Here is a 20,110-nt window from a genome sequence, read left to right on the forward strand (position 1 = left end):
GACACAGTATGGTGAGTGGGGATGGGTGTCGACAATATAGAGGGCAAACGGGGGAATTTTTTCTCAGTGATTATAGGGCAGTATTAGGTCAGGCTATACAACATTACAACAAAGAACAAAGCTATAGTGTGTAAAATGAATAGGGAAATTTGAAAATTTAGGTGGAAAATATTTGGCATGGGGGGAGGCCTCATTTGAAAGTTCGCATCGGGGCCTATAAATGTAGTTACGCCACTGGCAATAACTATTGTAATCGACACTGTAAAAGATACATTTGCTCACCCGAGCAGGTTGTGCAGATTAGGCAAAACACTAGTAGTAGTTTAGGCAAACTCATGGGATCCCTCATGCGGCATACAGCTCATCTGATGGCCATGGCAACAAACTTTCCTAGCCCAGAAGTTGCTCCATATGAGTAAAATGAAAGGTGAAAAATCAATGGCGCTTCTGTTTGTGAAGGGGATTTGATGAGAAGAGTTATTAAAACTCATCTACTATGACACTTGGTCTGGTAGTTTTGAATAACTTTAGACAATAAGATTTATTATTCAAATAATACTTTCAGTGATACACTTGTTTATATAGCTGATGAAGGCCTATTTGGCAGAAACTCGTTGTGTTATGGTTCAATTTTTATCATTTTTATTTTTGCAATGTTTTTAGTCATTTTATACATGATACAGCGACTACTGATTGTAATCATATCAAATAAATATTGAATTCATCCTTATCCGCTATCCATTTGGAGATTGTCTTTATATCAGTGAAAGTTCCTCCACCTCTTTTGAAGCAAGAATTTGTTGATCTATTCAGATCACTGAAAATCCCCTTCACGAATAGAAGCACCATCGATTTTTCACCTTTCACAGCACCCATACAGTATGGTCACAAGATCAACCCATATAGTATGATGTCTCCCATCTATAATATAACGCTGGGAGCGTCACTCTGTCCGAAGCCTCTATAGACTGCGCAAGCGCAAGCGCCGGCGCAGTCTGGGCCTCACAGAGCGACGCTCCCGGGAGATCGCGGTATGCGTAAGCACTGAACGCATACCGCGATCTCCACCGGAGAGTCAGGGACCGCCAGGAGGGAGGGTAAGTATACTCACCTTTCCCGGTTCCAGCGCTGCTTGCGGCTCCGTCTCCCGGCTCCTCTGCTCCCGGCTCCGGAGGGCGTGGACTGCGCAGGCGCCGATTCCTGCTGCCGGAATCGGCGTCTGCGCAGTCCGCGCTTTCCGGCGCCATTTTCTTGAAGACACACTCCGGCTCCACTGCAGGTGTGTCTTCAAGAAAATGGCACCGGAAAGCGCGGACTGCGCAGGCGCCGATTCCTGCTGCCGGAATCGGCGCCTGCGCAGTCCCCGCTTTCCGGCGCCATTTTCTTGAAGACATACCTGCAGTGGAGCCGGACGATAGGTGAGTATGGTATTTTTTTTTTTTTCATATGGCAGCAGCATTCGGGGGCATACACACTGGAGCGGGGGGCATATAATACAATGGTGGCGCAGGATGGCAGCAGCACATGACAGAACGGGCGCAGGATGGCCGCAGCACATGACAGAACGGGCGCAGGATGGCCGCAGCACATGACAGAACGGGCGCAGGATGGCCGCAGCACATGACAGAACGGGGGCAGGATGGCAGCAGCACATGACAGAACGGGCGCAGGATGGCAGCAGCACATGACAGAACGGGCGCTGGATGGCCGCAGCACATGACAGAACGGCCGCAGGATGGCCGCAGCACATGACAGAACGGGCGCAGGATGGCCGCAGCACATGACAGAACGGGGGCAGGATGGCCGCAGCACAAGACAGAACGGGCGCAGGATGGCCGCAGCACATGACAGAACGGGGGCAGGATGGCAGCAGCACATGACAGAACGGGCGCAGGATGGCCGCAGCACATGACAGAACGGGCGCAGGATGGCCGCAGCACATGACAGAACGGGCGCAGGATGGCAGCAGCACATGACAGAACGGGCGCAGGATGGCAGCAGCACATGACAGAACGGGCGCAGGATGGCAGCAGCACATGACAGAACGGGCGCAGGATGGCCGCAGCACATGACAGAACGGGCGCAGGATGGCCGCAGCACAAGACAGAACGGGGGCAGGATGGCAGCAGCACATGACAGAACGGGGGCAGGATGGCCGCAGCACAAGACAGAACGGGCGCAGGATGGCCGCAGCACACGACAGAACGGGGGCAGGATGGCAGCAGCACATGACAGAACGGGCGCAGGATGGCCGCAGCACATGACAGAACGGGCGCAGGATGGCAGCAGCACATGACAGAACGGGCGCAGGATGGCCGCAGCACATGACAGAACGGGCGCAGGATGGCAGCAGCACATGACAGAACGGGCGCAGGATGGCAGCAGCACATGACAGAACGGGCTCAGGATGGCCGCAGCACATGACAGAACGGCCGCAGGATGGCCGCAGCACATGACAGAACGGGCTCAGGATGGCCGCAGCACATGACAGAACGGGCGCAGGATGGCAGCAGCACATGACAGAACGGGCGCAGGATGGCAGCAGCACATGACAGAACGGGCGCAGGATGGCAGCAGCACATGACAGAACGGGCGCAGGATGGCAGCAGCACATGACAGAACGGGCGCAGGATGGCAGCAGCACATGACAGAATGGGCGCAGGATGGCAGCAGCACATGACAGAACGGGCGCAGGATGGCAGCAGCACATGACAGAACGGGCGCAGGATGGCAGCAGCACATGACAGAACGGGCGCAGGATGGCAGCAGCACATGACAGAACGGGCGCAGGATGGCAGCAGCACATGACAGAACGGGCGCAGGATGGCAGCAGCACATGACAGAACGGGCGCAGGATGGCAGCAGCACATGACAGAACGGGGGCAGGATGGCAGCAGCACATGACAGAACGGGCGCAGGATGGCCGCAGCACATGACAGAACGGGCGCAGGATGGCCGCAGCACATGACAGAACGGGCGCAGGATGGCCGCAGCACATGACAGAACGGGCGCAGGATGGCAGCAGCACATGACAGAACGGGCGCAGGATGGCAGCAGCAAATGACAGAACGGGGACGCAGGATGGGAGCAGCAAATGACAGAACGGGGACGCAGGATGGGAGCAGCAAATGACAGAACGGGCGCAGGATGGGAGCAGCAAATGACAGGATGGGAGCAGCAAATGACAGAATGGAGGCGCAGGATGGGAGCAGCACATGACAGAACGGGGGCGCAGGATGGGAGCAGCACATGACAGAACGGGGGCGCAGGATGGGAGCAGCACATGACAGGATGGGGGCGCAGGATGGAGCAGCACATACCAGGATGGAGACCATATACCAGTATAAATGCTCGCCACCCGGGCGTAGAACGGGTTCAATAGCTAGTACAGTATAATGATCACAACAGTCTTCCACATAGTGTGATGTTCACCACAGTCCCGTGGCACAATGCAGTGTTTTATGGACTGACCTGGTTTGGAGTAGTGATATTGCAACCACTTTTGGCAGCACCGGCAGGTAGCGTAGTCTGGGATAGCCAAGGAGTTGCTACACAGGATCAGCAATGTAGTTTGAAAGAATAAGCAGAAATTGTAGTCACAGAAGGCAGAGGTTGCTAACAGGAGCAGCAGTGTCATTTGAAGGAATAGCAGGTAGAAGGAAGCTTGACTAGAGGCAGGTAGTTCAATAATTATGCAAGGAAATTACAGAAATGCCAGGTTTAAACAGGGTGTGCAATCAGGATGAGCCAATCAGGAACTCAGGGTGGTAACCAACAGGAAACTCAGGGTGGAGACATCAGCAACAACATAGCTACAAGTATTTCTGTTCTGCAACTGAACTAAAGTAACATCCTCCATAATCCAAACCTCCCACCTCCGTCTCCAAGGCTTCTCTCATGCTGCGCTAGTCTACTGGAATGCACTACCTCAAATGATCCGACTGATACCTAAACCCCATGTTTTTAAGCGTGCTTTAAAAACTCATCTGCTGAGACAAGCTTATTATTTCAACTCACTTAGGCTACGTTCACATTAGCGTCATGCGACGCTGCGTCGCCGACGCAACGCACGACGCATCGGAAACGCACGCAAAAACGCAACTTTTGTGACGCAAGCGTCGGACGCATGCGTCGTAAAACGCAGCGTTTTTGGTGCGTTTTTACAAAAACGCAGCGTTTTACGACGCATGCGTTGTCAAACACTGATTAGATCTTTACACACAATTTAGTGTCTAGACACTAGATAACACCACCAATGAATAGAAGAGGGTGGGTCTAGTGTCTAGACAATCGATAATGCCACCAATGGGTAGATGGGGGTGGGTATTAATGTAATAGTGGTATATATACCCCGGCATACATTATTTCCAACCATAGAGCATCAAGATGGATCGTTCCATGGAGAGTATCTACCTCACTTTTCAGCTGGAATTAGCCCTTGCTATAGCTTATGCTTTTGCCTGTCAAGAACAGAGGAAAAGAGACAAACAACGGAGAAGGAGTCGTCGGCGTTTTTGGCTACACCCTATAGTGAAAGTCCGAGAGAGTCGTGGAGTGTACCATTGTCTTTTTGGCGAATTAAATGAGAACCAGGACAAATATTTTGAGTACACCAGGATGTCAAAAGACAGCTTCCGATATCTGCTGCGTCTGGTGGAAGGAGCCATTTCCAGGCAGGACACGCAGCTCCGTAAATCGATTTCCCCTGAGGAACGTCTGCTGGTGACTCTACGGTACGTAATGGAATGTGAAGGATTTATATGTTCTTGCCACTTTTTAAATTAACGTGTTTTTGTTTTTTGGGGTGGGGGATTGTAATTAAAAATTCTTTCATAACAATTAAATTAATTATATTTATTTATTTATTTTTCTTCTTGTCAGTTTCCTGGCTACCGGAGAGACATTGAGATCACTGCATTTCCAGTTTCGGATTGGAGTCTCAACACTGTCGGGTATTATTGCAGACACATGCCGCGCATTGTGGGACAACCTCAGGGAGGAATTTTTACCCATCCCTACAAGAGAATTATGGCATGCCAACGCCCAAAAATTTGAAAAAGTTTGTGATTTCCCTAACTGTATCGGAGCCGTGGATGGCAAGCACATTAGGATTACCAAGCCTTCAAGAAGTGGATCTCTTTTTTATAATTATAAAAAATACTTTTCCACCGTGCTGATGGCAATTGCAGGTGCGGACTGCAGGTTTCTCGCTGTGGACATTGGAGCGTTTGGTCGTGCAAATGATTCACGGACATTTAAGGAGTCTGACATGGGCCGAAGATTATACGAGAACAATTTTAATTTCCCCCATCCACGACCTCTTCCTAACACCGAAGGCCCGGCCCTGCCATTTGTTGTGGTTGGGGATGAGGCTTTTCAAATGTGTGGCAACCTACTTAAACCGTACTCTAGTCGGGGGTTGGACCGCACAAAAAGTATTTTTAATTATAGACTGTCCAGGGCCCGAAGAACTGTGGAGTGCGCCTTTGGCATTCTGGTGTCCAAATGGCGTATCTTAGGATCCGCAATAAATTTGAAAATTGAGACAGTGGATGAGGTGGTGAAGGCGTGTGTGGTTCTACACAATTTTATTATTGATAAAGAGAGAGTCAACGTGGAACTCGATGAACCCATACAAAATCCATTGCCTGATTATCAAGCTCATCCTCTGCGGACAACTTTGGAGATTGCTCATATGAGGGACCAATTTGCTGCATATTTTGTTTCCGATGTTGGCCGTGTTTCTTGGCAAGATCAAATGGTGTAATTCAACGTGTTGTTATGATGTTATGTAAACACTGTGGAGCCCATGTAATGTAACCATCATATGTTTGGTTATTAATGTCACCCGATTGTCTAATGCGTTGTGTTTGTTAATAAAGTTTATTGTGCCTTTCCGCCTTTCCGTTTTCACAAAACAAATCTCCCATCCGTTTTTCCATAGTAATTGTAAAAAATCCTATTTTATTGAAAGTAATGATTGTCCCACAAAATTTATGTGAGCACCAGTACCCAAATGGACTGTGACAAAACAATAAAATTTGCAGCCGTGAGTACCATAGTTTTGACGTATAAAACTTCATCGGCTCCCACCTTGTTAACCATAATTAATACTGAAGACTATTTTCATATGGAACCTGGCTTGACAAGGAGGGAAACTATCATGTTTGCAAAACTCTACAGAGTTAACACTATTGTACTCAGGATGGTAGAATTTGTCCAGAGTCAAATAGTGGCGACACTGTGAACATTGCTTCCACCTCACCTGACCAATATTTTAAAGGGAACCAGTCACCTGTATTTTGTGGGACTGGAACACCCCAAAACTCTGCCCATATGAGCCAAAAACAGTCCCACCAAATTCAGGTGACAGGTTCCCTTTAAGGTACATTAATAAAACTATTCTACAACGATAACTACCAGTGATACCACCGGACCGTGATCGTTGTTTATTGGTCGTGTGGTTGATGGAGAGCTGTCACACAGCCAGCTCTCCAGCAACCCAAAAAGAGCAAGTCCCGTGTAATCTGGGAAATGTTATGAAGCGCATGGCCGCACTCACGATGTTTACCATTGTAAATGTAGTTATTAAAAATACAAAACAACATTTTATTACGGTGTGTGACACGTCCATCGCCGTCAGCTTTCCGTACTGTGCCAGCCCTAAACCACAGTACAGCGTTTATTATTAACGGTGTGCTCTGATTTACGGGCGGGAATCACAGTGTAAGTAATTGCGGAAAGATGACGGCGAGGGACGTGGTTGACACCTTTTTTTATTTGTGGGGTATTTTTTAATTTTTATTTGAGTGTTTAAAACACTGCGCTAGTAACCCAATATTACCTATTTTAAAATAAAGACATCGCTTGATCGGTGTCTAACTCGCCGATCCAACAATGACAGCGTGGGTAACAAAAAAAAATCATAATCATTCGTTGACACCCAAAATCTCACAGCAGGGGCTCTATCGTTTTACGATTACAGAAAAGATAACGTTGGTTACACAAATAAACCAACTTTATCTATACTGAAATCGTTGTGTGATGGTACATTTTAAACTTGACATATTGAGCAATGCTGGTTGTGTTTGTAACAGCTGATAGTACAATGAGCGCCAGGCCTATAAAACAATTAATAAAAAAAAATCTAAAAAATATTGTCAGACATTGCACATCAGGTGTTACAAAGACAATATTTGTGTATACGGCGCAAGGTGTCATTTGGTGAAAACTTTATTTGAGACAATAAAAACCAATTTTTTGTAAACCAAATAAATTTTTTATTTTGGGACAGGAAAAAAAATTAGGGACATAACATTACGGGGTACCTACATCCACAACTAAAGGGGATTGATATCCCTCACTTCTGGTGGGTGTGGAAGAGACCGAGGAGGAGGACGAGGAGGAGGAGGACGAGGGGGAGGAAGCAGCAGCATATTCAATGATACTTGACGGGATGCCGACATCCATCCACTGTTGGGATACTTCCAAAGCAGGTGAGGGAGGAGGAGGAGGGACGACGACCAGTGTCCTTGGCTGGCTACTCCGGCTCTGGGTCGACCCAGGCTGTGTTGACGGTGTGCTCCTTGTAGACCCAGGCTGGGTACTGGGTGTGCTCCGTGTAGACCCAGCCTGGGTACTTGGTGTGCTCCGGGTCGACCCAGGCTGTGTTCTGGTGGTAGTTGTGGGAGCAGCCATAGCCAAGGTCGTAGTGCTAGTCGTCGTCGTCTTGGTCTTCTTTTTTTTCCTCCTCTCTCCCTCTGGGTGTGGGTCGGCTTCCCGTCTGTGCCCGTGTGCCCTTGAAGGCCGGTCTTGCTCCGACCTTTGGGGCTCTGTTCTGTGGTGGCGGTGGCGGTGGCGGTGGCCCTCGTCACGCGGACCTCTGTGGTGGTGCTCTGCAGCAGGAGTCGGAGTCATGGCAGCCAGCGATGGTACTGTGGGCGCATTTGTCGCTGACTGCATGACCCGAGCCTGCTGCAGAGCAGTGACATAAAGATTGTTGCAGCCCTGCATGACCGAAATCTGGAGTTCCGGCGTAAGATGTTCAACCATCCCGTTGTGAAGGGCAGTAAAAAAATGTTTCGCCGGCCTCGCGAGATCCGTTTCGATGTTTTCAAGACGCCGCTCGATATTTGACATTTTATCGCACAGCGCCTTGAAACCATTCTGAAAGACGGTACTCAAATGTAAAAATTCGGGCATGGGCGCCCTGTCCGAGGCCCGCTGACGCTGTCGGGAAGACCCGAAGGAAGGAGCGACAGAGGCCTCGGCCAGGGGAACATCTGATGGACCGGCTGCCGGTTCGCCAGATTGTGGTGGTGCAGACCTGCTCTCGCTGTGGGATGGCTGCGAGGCTTGAGATGGCGCTTCACAAAGGACCGCTCCAGAGGGTCGGACAGGCTCGCGGGTGCTGCTGTGTGTTCTGTGAAAACATAAGGAAAGCATTAGTATACTAAATATCAAATTTCACAGGCGTCATTAATTAACTTTACCGCCAGGTATCCATTACCGCCATTAATATTAACCTATTTTTAATCTTGACACTGCATATGCACCATCAATATTAAAAAAAACACATTTATTTTATTCCAAATAGTCACCCATGATTGCGATTTGTAACGCCAGACAATTATGCTTACGTTGGAATTGCCATGACGTCACGGTCATGTGACCGAGACGTCATCACAGGTCCTTTGAGCTGAGCAAGCATGGGAACATAACCTGCCTTGCAGTGGAATGTATGGCGTGTCTATAATATTTTAATTATTTGTGTATAACTAAATCGGGGATACACCTGGATAGGTACTATACTAATCCCCTATGAAATATTGGCTGGGCATGGCCAATCTACTAGCTTTCTGTGTTCTGTATACTTCCGATTTCAGGGACATTACTAGTAAGTCACGCTCACCATTGTAGTAATCCCAGAAGGGAGCTGCTGTGTAAAGTGTGAGAATACCAGAAATGAATATAAATTCGAGGTCAACGAGGCGTGAAAAGTAAAAACAAAATACTTTATTCACTTCAATCAGAAGCAGAGGATGAAACATCTGCACAATACAATAAAAACACTATCTACGTGTTTCAGGTCTGATGTTCCCTGCCACCTGAAACGCGTAGATAGTGTCTATGGTATTGTGCTGATTTTTCATCCTCTGCTTATGATTGAAGAGGATAAAAGTATGTATTTTTTACTTTTCACGCCTCGGTGAACTCACCTTTTTTTTTTTTGTTTAAATACTTTGTACTTGCCAAAATAAATGGCTGGGCAATAAGCTAAGTGGCTGGAATGTAGTATGTGAATATGCATGTTGTAAAAACTAGGTGTGTGCATAGGTACTAGACTTACTCTCTGCTTTCAAGGACCGGTCTCAAGAATTGCAGTATACGGTTATACTTGTAAACCGAGGTCCTTGAAGCCGCTGCACCACTACGGGCCTGTCCTTCCTTTTTCAGGCCCCTCTTGAAACGGTCCTTCATGGAGCGCCATCTGGTCCGCAGTTTTCGAACTGTGTATAAATAAATAAAAAAAACAAAACAAAATTTAGAGAATATATTGACAACGATTACGCAACCGTGTGTAATACCAATAGAAGACATCACAGACGGTTGTGTAATCCTAGCATGATGGGTCACAGCAGCATTTTGGAAATACTTACGAAAACTAGCTTTGACCGTGGGGGAAGCGCTGTCGAAGCCATCCCACAGCAATTGTGCCACCTCTTTCCACAGACACCGCAATATGCCCTGGTCCGCGTGCCGGGGGTCACGGCTGTCCCACAACGGGCCCCGTTCCTCTATGGATGCCACCATGAGGTCGATGTTGAGGGGTTCATCCAGGGCCCGTTGTGAAACCTAGAAAAAATGGAAAATATTAATTGTTGCAAGATAAATAAAAGTTGACCCTACCTCCTCCACCGCCACCTACCACACACAACACCACCCCATCCCGCCACCCCCCATACCCGCCCAAAAAAAAAAAAAAAAAAAAAAGTTTAAAAAAAAAAACTTACTCTCCGTCCTGCAACCACAGCTTGGCCCCGTGGTCTCTGCTCCTGCTCCGGTCTCTGCTCCTGCTCCCTCTCTTCCTCCTGGCTCTCCTCCTCACTTGAAGAAGCCTGCAAAATAGTTTACCAAAAAGTTGAGTGACCCATCTACAAATGAAAGCGAATATAGTAATAGTAGATCATGTACTCACCTCACTCCTCAGCGGTGGGGTGCTGGAATCACTGCCGCTGGCCATGACTATTAATGCAATTCTGAAATAAAGAACAAAATAATTGTTCCTATGCTCCTATGCACAATCCAGCAATATAAAAAAAAAAAGAAAAAAAAAAGGCATTTAAACCACAAACAACATTGCACTCCAACCTAACGCTGAGCAAACAACACTGCCACATTGATTAAATTAAAGAAACAATGGCTGAGACAACCCAATGCCAGATTAAACTAAAGCCTAAAGATAAGATCTACAACAGACCCCATGTTGTAATACCAAAAGATTTTTTTTTTTTTAAAGTACAGTAATCCACGGAGCAAGAAACCCCAAAAACACAATAGATTTTTGAAAGGAAAAAAATGTAAATATTTAAAAACACCATACTTTACAATAAAACCGACAGGGCCGGAGACAATAGAAGGGCATACAACGCCATACATCACAGCCAGAAACATACAACAATGTCTTTACACAACCACAGTGCAGAACTACACAACTTGCAATAAAAAAATTATTACATGTAAAAGGGCGCATAATCATTCTATGCACTACCATACTTTACAATAAAACCGTCAGGGCCGGAGACTATTAAACGCCATCATATAACGCAATTTTTAAACATCACAACTGAATACAAAAAACACCACCAAACCAAATAATTGAAAATAAAATTCTATCCTGAAAAGAACAATCATCAAGGCCGCAGACACAATGAAACGCCATCCTATACAACGCCATACATCACAACCAGACTAAAAATACAACAATATCTTTAACCACAGTGCAGAATATAAAACACAACTTGCAAAAATAATTTTAAACCACATGTAGAAAATGCACAGAATCATTGTATACTTACATCTCTGGACAGCGGATAAGTAGAAGTGTTCTGGGATGTGTAGAAGTGTTCTGGTGATGGATTTCTTGCCTCAAGATGCTGCAGTAGAAGTGACAAACAATCCAAACATTTTCTTTATATAGGGGGGATGTTTATCTACTGTTTGCACTGTCTAGACACTGTCTAGACACCTTTTTGTTCAATTTTATGTAACGACGCATGCGTCGTACAACGCACGCACGACGCACACACGCGACGCAAGTGCGTTGTCAATGTGTTTCAATGGAGATTTTAACGCAATGTCGACGCACGAGCGACGCAAGTGCGACGCATGCGTTTTTTAGACGCTCGAAAAATGCAACATTGTCGCGTCTCCGACGCCACCCAGGTGCGGTGAAACGACGCATGCGTTGTGCGTTTTACCGAAAACGCACGACAACGCAACGCATGCGTCCCCAATGTAAAAGATAGGGGCGCATGACGCATGCGTTGCCGTGCGTCGGCGACGCAGCGTCGCATGACGCTAATGTGAACGTAGCCTAACCTAACTCTCCCCTGTTCCCTCCTAAATGTTAATCATAATCTGCTCATTTCTATTCATCTGTCTCCACTTCTTCCATGCACCCTATACCACTTGGTAACTGTACCTAGTCAGATGCTGGCTGGTGACTTGGTCATGCAGCTTTATGTGAAAACCCTAATATGTATGGTCCAGTCATTATTATTATTATTTATTTATATAGCACCATTGATTCCATGGTGCTGTACATGAGAAGGGGTTACATACAAATTACAGATATCACTTACAGTAAGCAAACTAACAATTACAGACTGATACAGAGATGCGAGGACCCTGCCTTTGCGGGCTACACTTTCTACAGGATGGTGGGGAAGGAGACAGTAGGTCAGGGGTTGCAGGAGCTCCGGTGTTGGTGAGGCGGTAGCTCCAGTAGTGGTGAGGAGGCAGCGGGGTCAGTGCAGGCTTTCTTGAAGAGGTGAGTTTTTAGGTTCTGTCTGAAGAATCCGAATTTGGTTGATAGTCGGACGTGTTGGGGCAAAGAATTCCAGAGGATGGGGGATATTCGGGAGAAGTCTTGGAGGCAGTCGGGTGAGGAGCGAATAAGTGTGGAGGAGAGAAGGTCTTGGGAGGACCAGAGATTACATGAGGGAAGATATCGGGAGATTAGTTCAGAGATATATGGAGGAGACAGGTTGTGGATGGCTTTTTAGGTCAGTATTAGTAATTTGAACTGGATACGCTGAAGGAATGGGAGCCAGTGAAGAGATTTGCAGAGGGGGGAAGCGGAGAAGTAGCGAGAAGAGAGATGAATTAGTCAGGCAGAGTTACGGATGGGCTGAATAGGTGCAAGGGTGTTAGCAGGGAGACCACAGAAAAGGATGTTGCAGTAGTCATGGCGGGAGATGATGAGTGCATGCACAAGCATTTTAGTAGATTGACGGTTGAGGAAAGGACGGATTCTGGAGATATTTTTGAGCTGGAGGTGACAGGAGATGGAAAGAGCTTGGATGTGCGGTTTGAAGGATAGGACAGAGTCAAGGGTTACTCCGAGGCAGCGGACTTCCGGTACAGGGGAAAGCGTGATTTCGTTAATTGCGATAGATAGGTCAGGTAAGGAAGATCTATAGGATGGAGGAAAGATGATGAGTTCAGATTTGTCCACATTGAGCTTGAGGAAGCGAGAGGAGAAGAAGGGGGATATGGCTGATAAACCCTTCAGGATTCTGGACAGCAGAGAGGTGACGTCTGGGCCAGGAAGGTAGATCTGAGTGTCATTAGCATAAAGGTAGTACTGGAATTTATGTGTTGTCCCAGGCCAAGTGTATAGATTGAGAAAAGTAGGAGTCCTAGAACAGAGCCTTGGGGGACTCCAACAGAGAGAGGGTGGGATGAGGAGGTATTGTGGGAGACGCTGAATGTGCGGTTGGAAAGGTATGAGGAGATCCAGGATAGGGTGAGGTCTTTGAGGCCAAAGGAAGAGAGGATCTGTAGTAGGAGGCAGTGGTCAACTGTGTCGAAAGCATAGGACAGGTCTAGAAGGAGGCGTACAGAGTATTTTCCGTTAGCTTTGGCTGTAAGTAGATTGTTAGCAATTTTGGCCTGGGCTGTCTCAGTGGAGCGATGTTGGCGGAAACCAGATTGTAGATTGTCAAAGAGCAAGTTACATGAGAGGTGGGAGGAAAGTTAAGTGTGGACGTGCTGCTCCAGGAGTTTGGAAGCGAATGGGAGCAGCGATATTGGGCAATAGCTGGACATTGCAGTTGGATTGGGGGTTGGCTTTTTAAGGATAGGCATGATTGTGGCATGTTTGAAAGCAGAAGTGAAGGTGCCAGAAGTTAGTGATAGGTTGAAGAGGTGGGTTAGGGATGGGATAAGAGTGGTGGTGAGGTTGGGGAGGAGGTGGGATGGGGTCGAGCGCACAGGTGGTGAGGTGCGATTTGGAGAGGAGACAGTTAAGCCCCATTCAGTGATGTTGGATAGGGAGGTTATGGAGTTTGGGCATTGGTCTGGTATACAAAGGGGTTGTGGTAGTTAAACAATGAATACTTGCCTTGTTTGGTCGATCTTATTTTTAAAATAAGAATTAAGATTTTTAAAATGTGTGGTAAAGTCCTCAGTAGAGATGAAGGAGGTTGGAGGGGCAGTGGGGGCGGAAGAGGGAGTTGAAGGTTTTGAATAACTGTTTGGGGTTGTAGGATAGGGAAGATACGAGGGTTGTGAAGTAGGCCTGTTTAGGAGAGGTGAGAGCAGATTTAAAAGAGAGTCTTGCCTGTATGAATGCAGTGAAGTTGTCTTAGGAATGTGTTTTCTTCCAATGCTGCTCTGCAACCCTGGACACTTGCCAGAGCTTTTTAGTGGTGTTATTGTGCCACGGTTGTCTATTGATACGTCGCACTCTGCCATGAATGATAGGGGCAACCATGTCAATAGCTGATGCGACAGTGGCATTGTAGAAAGCAGTGGCACTGTCTGTGTCATGGAGTGAGGATATGGATGCCAGTGGTAGGATAGAGTCAGAGAGCGTGTGGGTGTCAAGGTGTGCAAGGTTTCTGCAGGGGTGCGCATGTTGCTGGACATGGGTGACTCATAAGGAGGATTGGGATAAGAAAGTGAGCAAATGGTGGTCGGATAGAGGGAGAAGGGAGGTGGTGTGGTTAGAGAGCAGAGACAAGTGAAGACCAGGTCTATTGTATGTCCATCTGCGTGGGTGGCTGCGGAGGACCACTGAATAAGTCCAAAAGATGAAGTAGGGGACAGAAGTTTGAAGGCTGTTGACTGAAGGGTGTCAGTGGGGATGTTGAAGTCACCCATGATTATGGTGGGAATGTCAGCAGAGAGGAAGTGAAGAAGCCAGGTGGAGAATTGGTCAATAAAGGCAGTGACCGGGCCCAGAGGTCGGTATATGATGGCCACTTGGAGGTTGGAGGGAGAGTAGATGTGGACAGAGTGGTATTCAAAAGAGGGGAGGATAAGGGAGGGTGGAGGTGGGATTGGGTTAAAGGTGCAGTTTGAAGAAAGGAGAAGACCCACTCCTCCACCATGTTTGTTGCCGGGGTGAGGGGTGTGGGTGAAGTGGAGGCCGCCGTAATACAGTGCAGCAGGGGAGGCGGTGTCAGTGGGTGTTAGCCATGTTTCTGTGAGGCCGAGGAAGGCACGCTTGTGAGAAAGAAAAAGGTCATGAATTACATGTATCTTAGGCTACGTTCAGACTAGCGTTGTGCGCCGCTGCGTCGGCGACGCAACGCACAACGCACCGAAAAATGCGGCAAAACGCACACAAAAACGCTGCGTTTTGCGACGCGTGCGTCGTTTTTTGCCGAAAATCGGACGCAAGAAAAATGCAACTTGTTGCGTTTTCTTGGTCTGACGCTAGCGGCAAAAAAGACGCATGCATCGCAAAACGCAACAAACAAAAACGCATGCGTCCCCCATGTTAAACAGAGGGGCGCATGACGCGTGCGTCGCCGCTGCGTCGCCCGACGCTAACGCGACTCACACTAGCACAACGCTAGTCTGAACGTAGCCTTATTGCAGATTGAGCGGGCATTCCAGAGTGCTCCAGAGAGAGGGTGCAGGAGGTGGGCGTCAGGGGCACGGGTTTTATTATTATAGCAAGCATGTTCTACCCATTGTGTCCCCCTATTTCCTTATAGATTGTAACCTGGCGAGCAGGGCTCTCACTCCTGTAACTGTTGAAATGTATTACGTTGTATTGTTTTTATTGTCTGGGCAAGTCCCTCTTAATTGTAAAGTGCTGTGAAATATGTTAGCACTATATAAATAAAGATTATTATTATTACTATTATTATTAAAAGGGAGAAGACACCAAGTGCAATAGGGTCAAATCTGGTGTAAAAATTTGGTTTAGGTGAGAGATAAAGGAATTGCTTACCTTTTGGGATTGTTTAACCCACAACTGAGGAATCAAGGTATGACAACTGCAGCAGTACCCTCAAGTCGTGAGATCCCTCCTTAACAAGCAATTGGTAGGAGGATAGGAGTAGTAGTCTGTGCTGCTGTGCTGTATTCAAGAAATACAGAGGACGAGATTGGATCAACTGTCACGGGTGTGTCAGGTGTGACAGACAGTCATCCTGGATTCTGCTGTAGAATGTCATTGCGATTAGCTCTGCAAGCACCTTCTTGATTTTTGTATCTCTGTTATGGAGGGATATCATTCTGCCTCTAGAACCTAACAGTTACCTCCACCTTCTGCTGCTAATTAGCACACCCTTGCTGAAGATCTAAATACCTTCAGTCTCTTCAGCAAGCTGCTGTTAGCTCAATTTCTCTCTTTCTGGATTGAAGTAATAGCAGTCTTCTTGGAATACTCTTGGAGGATTGCTGGCATGATATATCAGTGGTCTTCTCATTTGTCCACCCTTTCTGTCTTTAGTTATAGTGGGGGCTGACTTGTGGCATCCTTTCCTCCCTATCCAGGGCCTATCTCTAGGGTCAGGTAGGGATTAGGTTCCTGCTTGGCAATAGGTGAGGAACCTATTTAGGGACGTCAGGCGTGGCAGGATGTTGTTAAATCTGCCTAAAGGTCTCCACTCCCCCCTTCCCTAGTGTTTGGGCTTCCCCTCCCTCTTCCTGTTGTTGTGCACCTTGCTTCTTGCGCACCCAGCGTGACACCAACTTCTTCATCAGGAGAACAGTATGTTGTGGTTCTCCTGATGAAGAAGTTGGTCCAATTTTGAAACACGTTGAGATCAAACCATATGGTCTGATTTCTTGAATACAGCATAGCAGAGCTGACTGTTGACAGTGACGCAATCAATGTGCCCCTGGCCATACCAGCCCATCTGGCATTTTCCAGATTTGCCTGATTGCTTGTCTGGCCCTGGAACTACCCATTTATTACACAACCTCAACCTACTACATGAGTACATACAAATTATTTCAGCAAAACCTGCTCTAAATGTACACACATGGGAGAGATCTGTCGATCAAGTGGTACAGGGAGGGGAGAAATCAGATGAGAACTGCATTGGACTAGTCAGATCTTTGGCTATAATCCTCAGCATTTCTAAGTATGTTTAATCTGTAAAGGCTCATGCAGACGTCTGTGGATCTCTGTCTGATCACGGACCGCAATGCACGGACTGGCCGCGTGTCTCCTGAGCGGAGCATGTCAGCTTCATTCGTTTTTATGAGTCGGTCATGCTCGGATCAGAAGACCCATGGCCAGTCCTTACACTGTTAGACCGAGATCCCCACACGTCTACCAGAGCCCTAACATTGCAGCGTTTCAGAGAAAAACATACTTGGCTGCAGTCATGTAGCCAGGTTGATTCATGCTGCCTGTAGTAACAGGCTAGTCTAGTAACAGCTTCCGTTTAATGTTGCATGCATTATCTGCTTATATCCTGCAGAGGTCAACACTGCTCAAAGCTGCGGCTGCAATGACTTGTTTTGGTCCCTCAATGGAAGTATCTAAACGATATGGCCAAATTAGGAAGATGAGAGTGTCTTCTGTCTAAATTCCTGAATCTGTGCCAGGCCCTGAGAGATTTACTAAGACCATAATAAACTCCAGCGTATCTCTGTTAACCCTTTCCTTGTACAGCACTCACAGCATGTAATGGCGGATCACTTATTTTCATACCATAAAAAATGTTACTTTTTACTCTGATTTATGTACAGATACAGTATTTCTGCATATTTTCTCCATAATAAGAACGTTTATTTATTAAATTATTAACATGGTAAATTTCATAGGGACAAAGACCAATATGGCGACATTATCATCCTCATGTAGAAGACCTGACATTAGTGCAGCCAATTTTCATTTTTGCGTTTTCACACTTTCCTCCCTTTTCAAACAATCATAACTGTGTTTTTCCATTGACATAGATATATGAAGGCTTGTTTTTTGCAGGACAAGTTGCAGTTTTAAATGACACTATTCATATAGAGTAAGAGAAAATGTAACGCAATGCCAACTGCGGTCAAATGGTGATAAAAAAGCAACTCCGCCATTTATTTTCTCAGCATTAATTGCGCAGTAAAAATTATCCGACAAGATACATCTCCAGGTCAGTACATCTATGCTGGTATAAAGAGTATTGGATTTTTTAAATTATTTTAGTAGCTTAAAACAATCCGAAGTTTGTAAAAAAAATATAAAAATTCTTAATTTTCAATCAATGATATAAAGTTTTTTTTTGCATTGCGAACTGGTGTTTTTATCTATACCATTTTCAGGTACAGGATATAGTTTGCTTCTTATTGCATTCTTTGTGGTATTTTGGCGTCCAAAAAAATGCAATTCGGACACTTCAATATTTTTAGGGTGTTTCAGTTTTTTTAATGATTGGTTAATTAATTTTATGCTATGATGAATCACATTTTTTTCAAACACGGTGATACCACATATGTTTATGCATAAGGTGATTTAAAACTTTGAGTTTTTATATTTTTAAAAACTTTTATTTTTACTTTTCACTTTGCTAAACCCTTTAGGGAACTTGAATCTGTTTAATCGCTTGTACTACATACAGCAATACGCTAGTACTGCTGCATATAATAAAAATCAGTGTCTCCTATGATGCCAAATCTTTGATAAATGTTACAGAAGGAACAACATGACAGGCATGGGGACCTTCAGCAGACATGGCAAAGTGTCGGCTCCCTGCAATGGCATCACTGTGGGGCCAAGGATCGTCCAAGCAGATGCCTTGGCCAGAACTTGGAGCTTAAAGGCATATCCCCATCTTCAAGATTCTATCCCAAAATGTAGAAGGTGTAATAATAGCAATATTAGCAAATATCTCCAATTAGAAATGTAGTATAGTTCTTCTGATTAGCTATGTTGCTTACCCCATGTGCAGGGCATTGCAGTAGCTTAGGTATCCATGGTTATGATTACTAGCAACTAACTAGCTGTCACTATATGACTGGTTGTAGCCATGGATAGTGTAATCGCGATACTTGTCATCTGGAAACCTATCCGTGTGTAAAAAAAAGAACCGGGGGTACCTCTCTTGTGTCGGGTCCGGAACTGTCTGGGTTGTCTCCTCTGTTGTCTGGGGGAAAGCTTAGGGAACTGGACCAACCTTTGCAATGGCCTGCAGGGGGCGTGGCTAAGTGGAAAAATGGAGAGCGCGCGCAGAAGTGGTGAGACATGGCGGGAACGTACAGTGTGCAGCAAGGAGAAGGCAGTGCTCCGTCCCTCGAGCACTGCAGCAGTGTAGACCTGCGCCACAGCGTTCCTGCTCATACAGAGACTGGAGACTGTAACCAGAGACGTGCTGAGTGCCCGTTGGCTCCCACAAAGCAAGGTGCCAAACGCTCCTGTCCCGTGAGTATAACGCGCATACCGCTTAAGAAAGACTGGAGGTGTTATCGTGAACTGTACCTTGACACCCCGGTTCATGTCTGGCGAGCTACGTTACGCTCTGACATCTCTGTGAACTGCACTACTCTCTCTTTGCTGGATCCCGGACCAAAGAGCCCACAAAAGACACCTGAAACTAATCATCGGCGCCAGGACTCTGCTCATCAATGTAACCAGGATAACACCGGACGCACTACATGCTAACCGTTGTTGGCGCCATTCCCTATCCTGTGGACATTGCATACTGGATGTCATCAGGAATGGATAAGTCACACCTTGAGCACTGTTGTTTTTGTAGTATCTTGCATTTTCACCAAACTGCGTATCCTTTATCCCTTAATACCCCTGTTTCCCCACCTTCCTCCCTGCGTGGAGTATATACCTGTTAGTAGTAAATACGGTAAGCCTGCTCACACGTGCACCTAATTATTGTCAGAGTGCCGTACTTCCTTCACCATGGATACCTAAGGTCCTGCAATGCCCTGCACATGGAGCAAGCAACATAATGAATCAGAAGAACTATACGGCTATGTGCACACGTAGTCTGGGTCCACTGCGGATTTTTCCGCAGCGGATTCCAGCAGATTTGATAAATCCGCAGTGGAAAACCGCTGCGGATTTACCGCGGTTTTCCTGTGGTTTCCACTGCGGATTTACAACTGCGGTTTTCCATAAGGGCAGTTGTAAATCCGCTGTGGAAAACGCACAAAAGAAGTGACATGCTGCGGATTGTAAACCGCTGCGTTTCCGCGCGTTTTTTTCCGCAGCATGTGCACAACGTTTTTTTTCCCCATATGTTTGCATTGAACTGTAAACGCAGGGGAAACTGCTGCGGATCCGCAGCTGTGGAAACGCTGTGGATTCGCAGCAAAATCCGCATTGTGTGCACATAGCCTACTACATTTCTAATTGGAGGTATTTGCTATTATTATTATTAACCCCCCTTCCCCCGCTGTTCTGAAAATACTCACCCAGCTCCCTCCTTGGCTGTCGCTGCTTCCTCTCCTGGCCGCACCTTCTGCTGTATGCGGTCACGTGGGGCCGCTCATTTACAGTAATGAATATATAAACTTTAAAAAAAAAGGATTATTCATATCTTCTCTGCAGCAAACGCTGCTGCACAGAAGATATGAATCGCGGTTTCAGCACGATGCAGGGGACAGCGCTAAACTTTAGCGCTGTCTCCTGCACGCT

General features: G+C 46.6%; 2 protein-coding genes across 2 annotated transcripts; one reads left to right on the forward strand and one right to left on the reverse strand.

Annotated features, from left to right (window-relative positions):
* The first annotated feature begins 4,540 nt into the window (after positions 1 to 4,540).
* LOC138675594 (uncharacterized) lies at positions 4,541 to 7,274 on the forward strand. The gene is made up of 2 exons (XM_069763961.1): positions 4,541 to 4,733; positions 4,882 to 7,274. Exons 1-2 carry the CDS (start codon positions 4,618 to 4,620, stop codon positions 5,765 to 5,767), a joined length of 1,002 nt encoding a protein of 333 aa, XP_069620062.1. The 5' UTR covers positions 4,541 to 4,617; the 3' UTR covers positions 5,768 to 7,274.
* A 43-nt stretch (positions 7,275 to 7,317) lies between these two features.
* LOC138675593 (PHD finger protein rhinoceros-like) lies at positions 7,318 to 10,310 on the reverse strand. The gene is made up of 5 exons (XM_069763960.1): positions 10,199 to 10,310; positions 10,014 to 10,118; positions 9,660 to 9,855; positions 9,350 to 9,509; positions 7,318 to 8,422 (listed from the first exon to the last, which is right to left on the reverse strand). The coding sequence occupies exons 1-5, from the start codon at positions 10,241 to 10,243 to the stop codon at positions 7,318 to 7,320; spliced, it is 1,611 nt and encodes a 536-aa protein (XP_069620061.1). The 5' UTR covers positions 10,244 to 10,310.
* Between the last annotated feature and the right edge of the window lie 9,800 nt (positions 10,311 to 20,110).

The sequence above is a fragment of the Ranitomeya imitator genome, chromosome 4 (genome assembly GCF_032444005.1).
Source record: "Ranitomeya imitator isolate aRanImi1 chromosome 4, aRanImi1.pri, whole genome shotgun sequence".
Taxonomy (NCBI): Eukaryota; Metazoa; Chordata; class Amphibia; order Anura; family Dendrobatidae; genus Ranitomeya; species Ranitomeya imitator.

Bases quoted from the DNA above. Each gene is read 5' to 3' on its own strand.
- LOC138675593 (XM_069763960.1), bottom strand. From the start codon at position 10,243: ATGGCCAGCGGCAGTGATTCCAGCACCCCACCGCTGAGGAGTGAG. The intron at 9,510-9,659 runs GTAAGTATTTCC...ATTTATACACAG, and splicing joins CACGGTCAAAGCTAGTTTTC to TTCGAAAACTGCGGACCAGA. The intron at 8,423-9,349 runs GTAAGTCTAGTA...ATGTTTTCACAG, and splicing joins CCGGTCCTTGAAAGCAGAGA to AACACACAGCAGCACCCGCG.
- LOC138675594 (XM_069763961.1), top strand. From the start codon at position 4,618: ATGTCAAAAGACAGCTTCCGATATCTGCTGCGTCTGGTGGAAGGAGCC. The intron at 4,734-4,881 runs GTACGTAATGGA...TCTTCTTGTCAG, and splicing joins CGTCTGCTGGTGACTCTACG to TTTCCTGGCTACCGGAGAGA.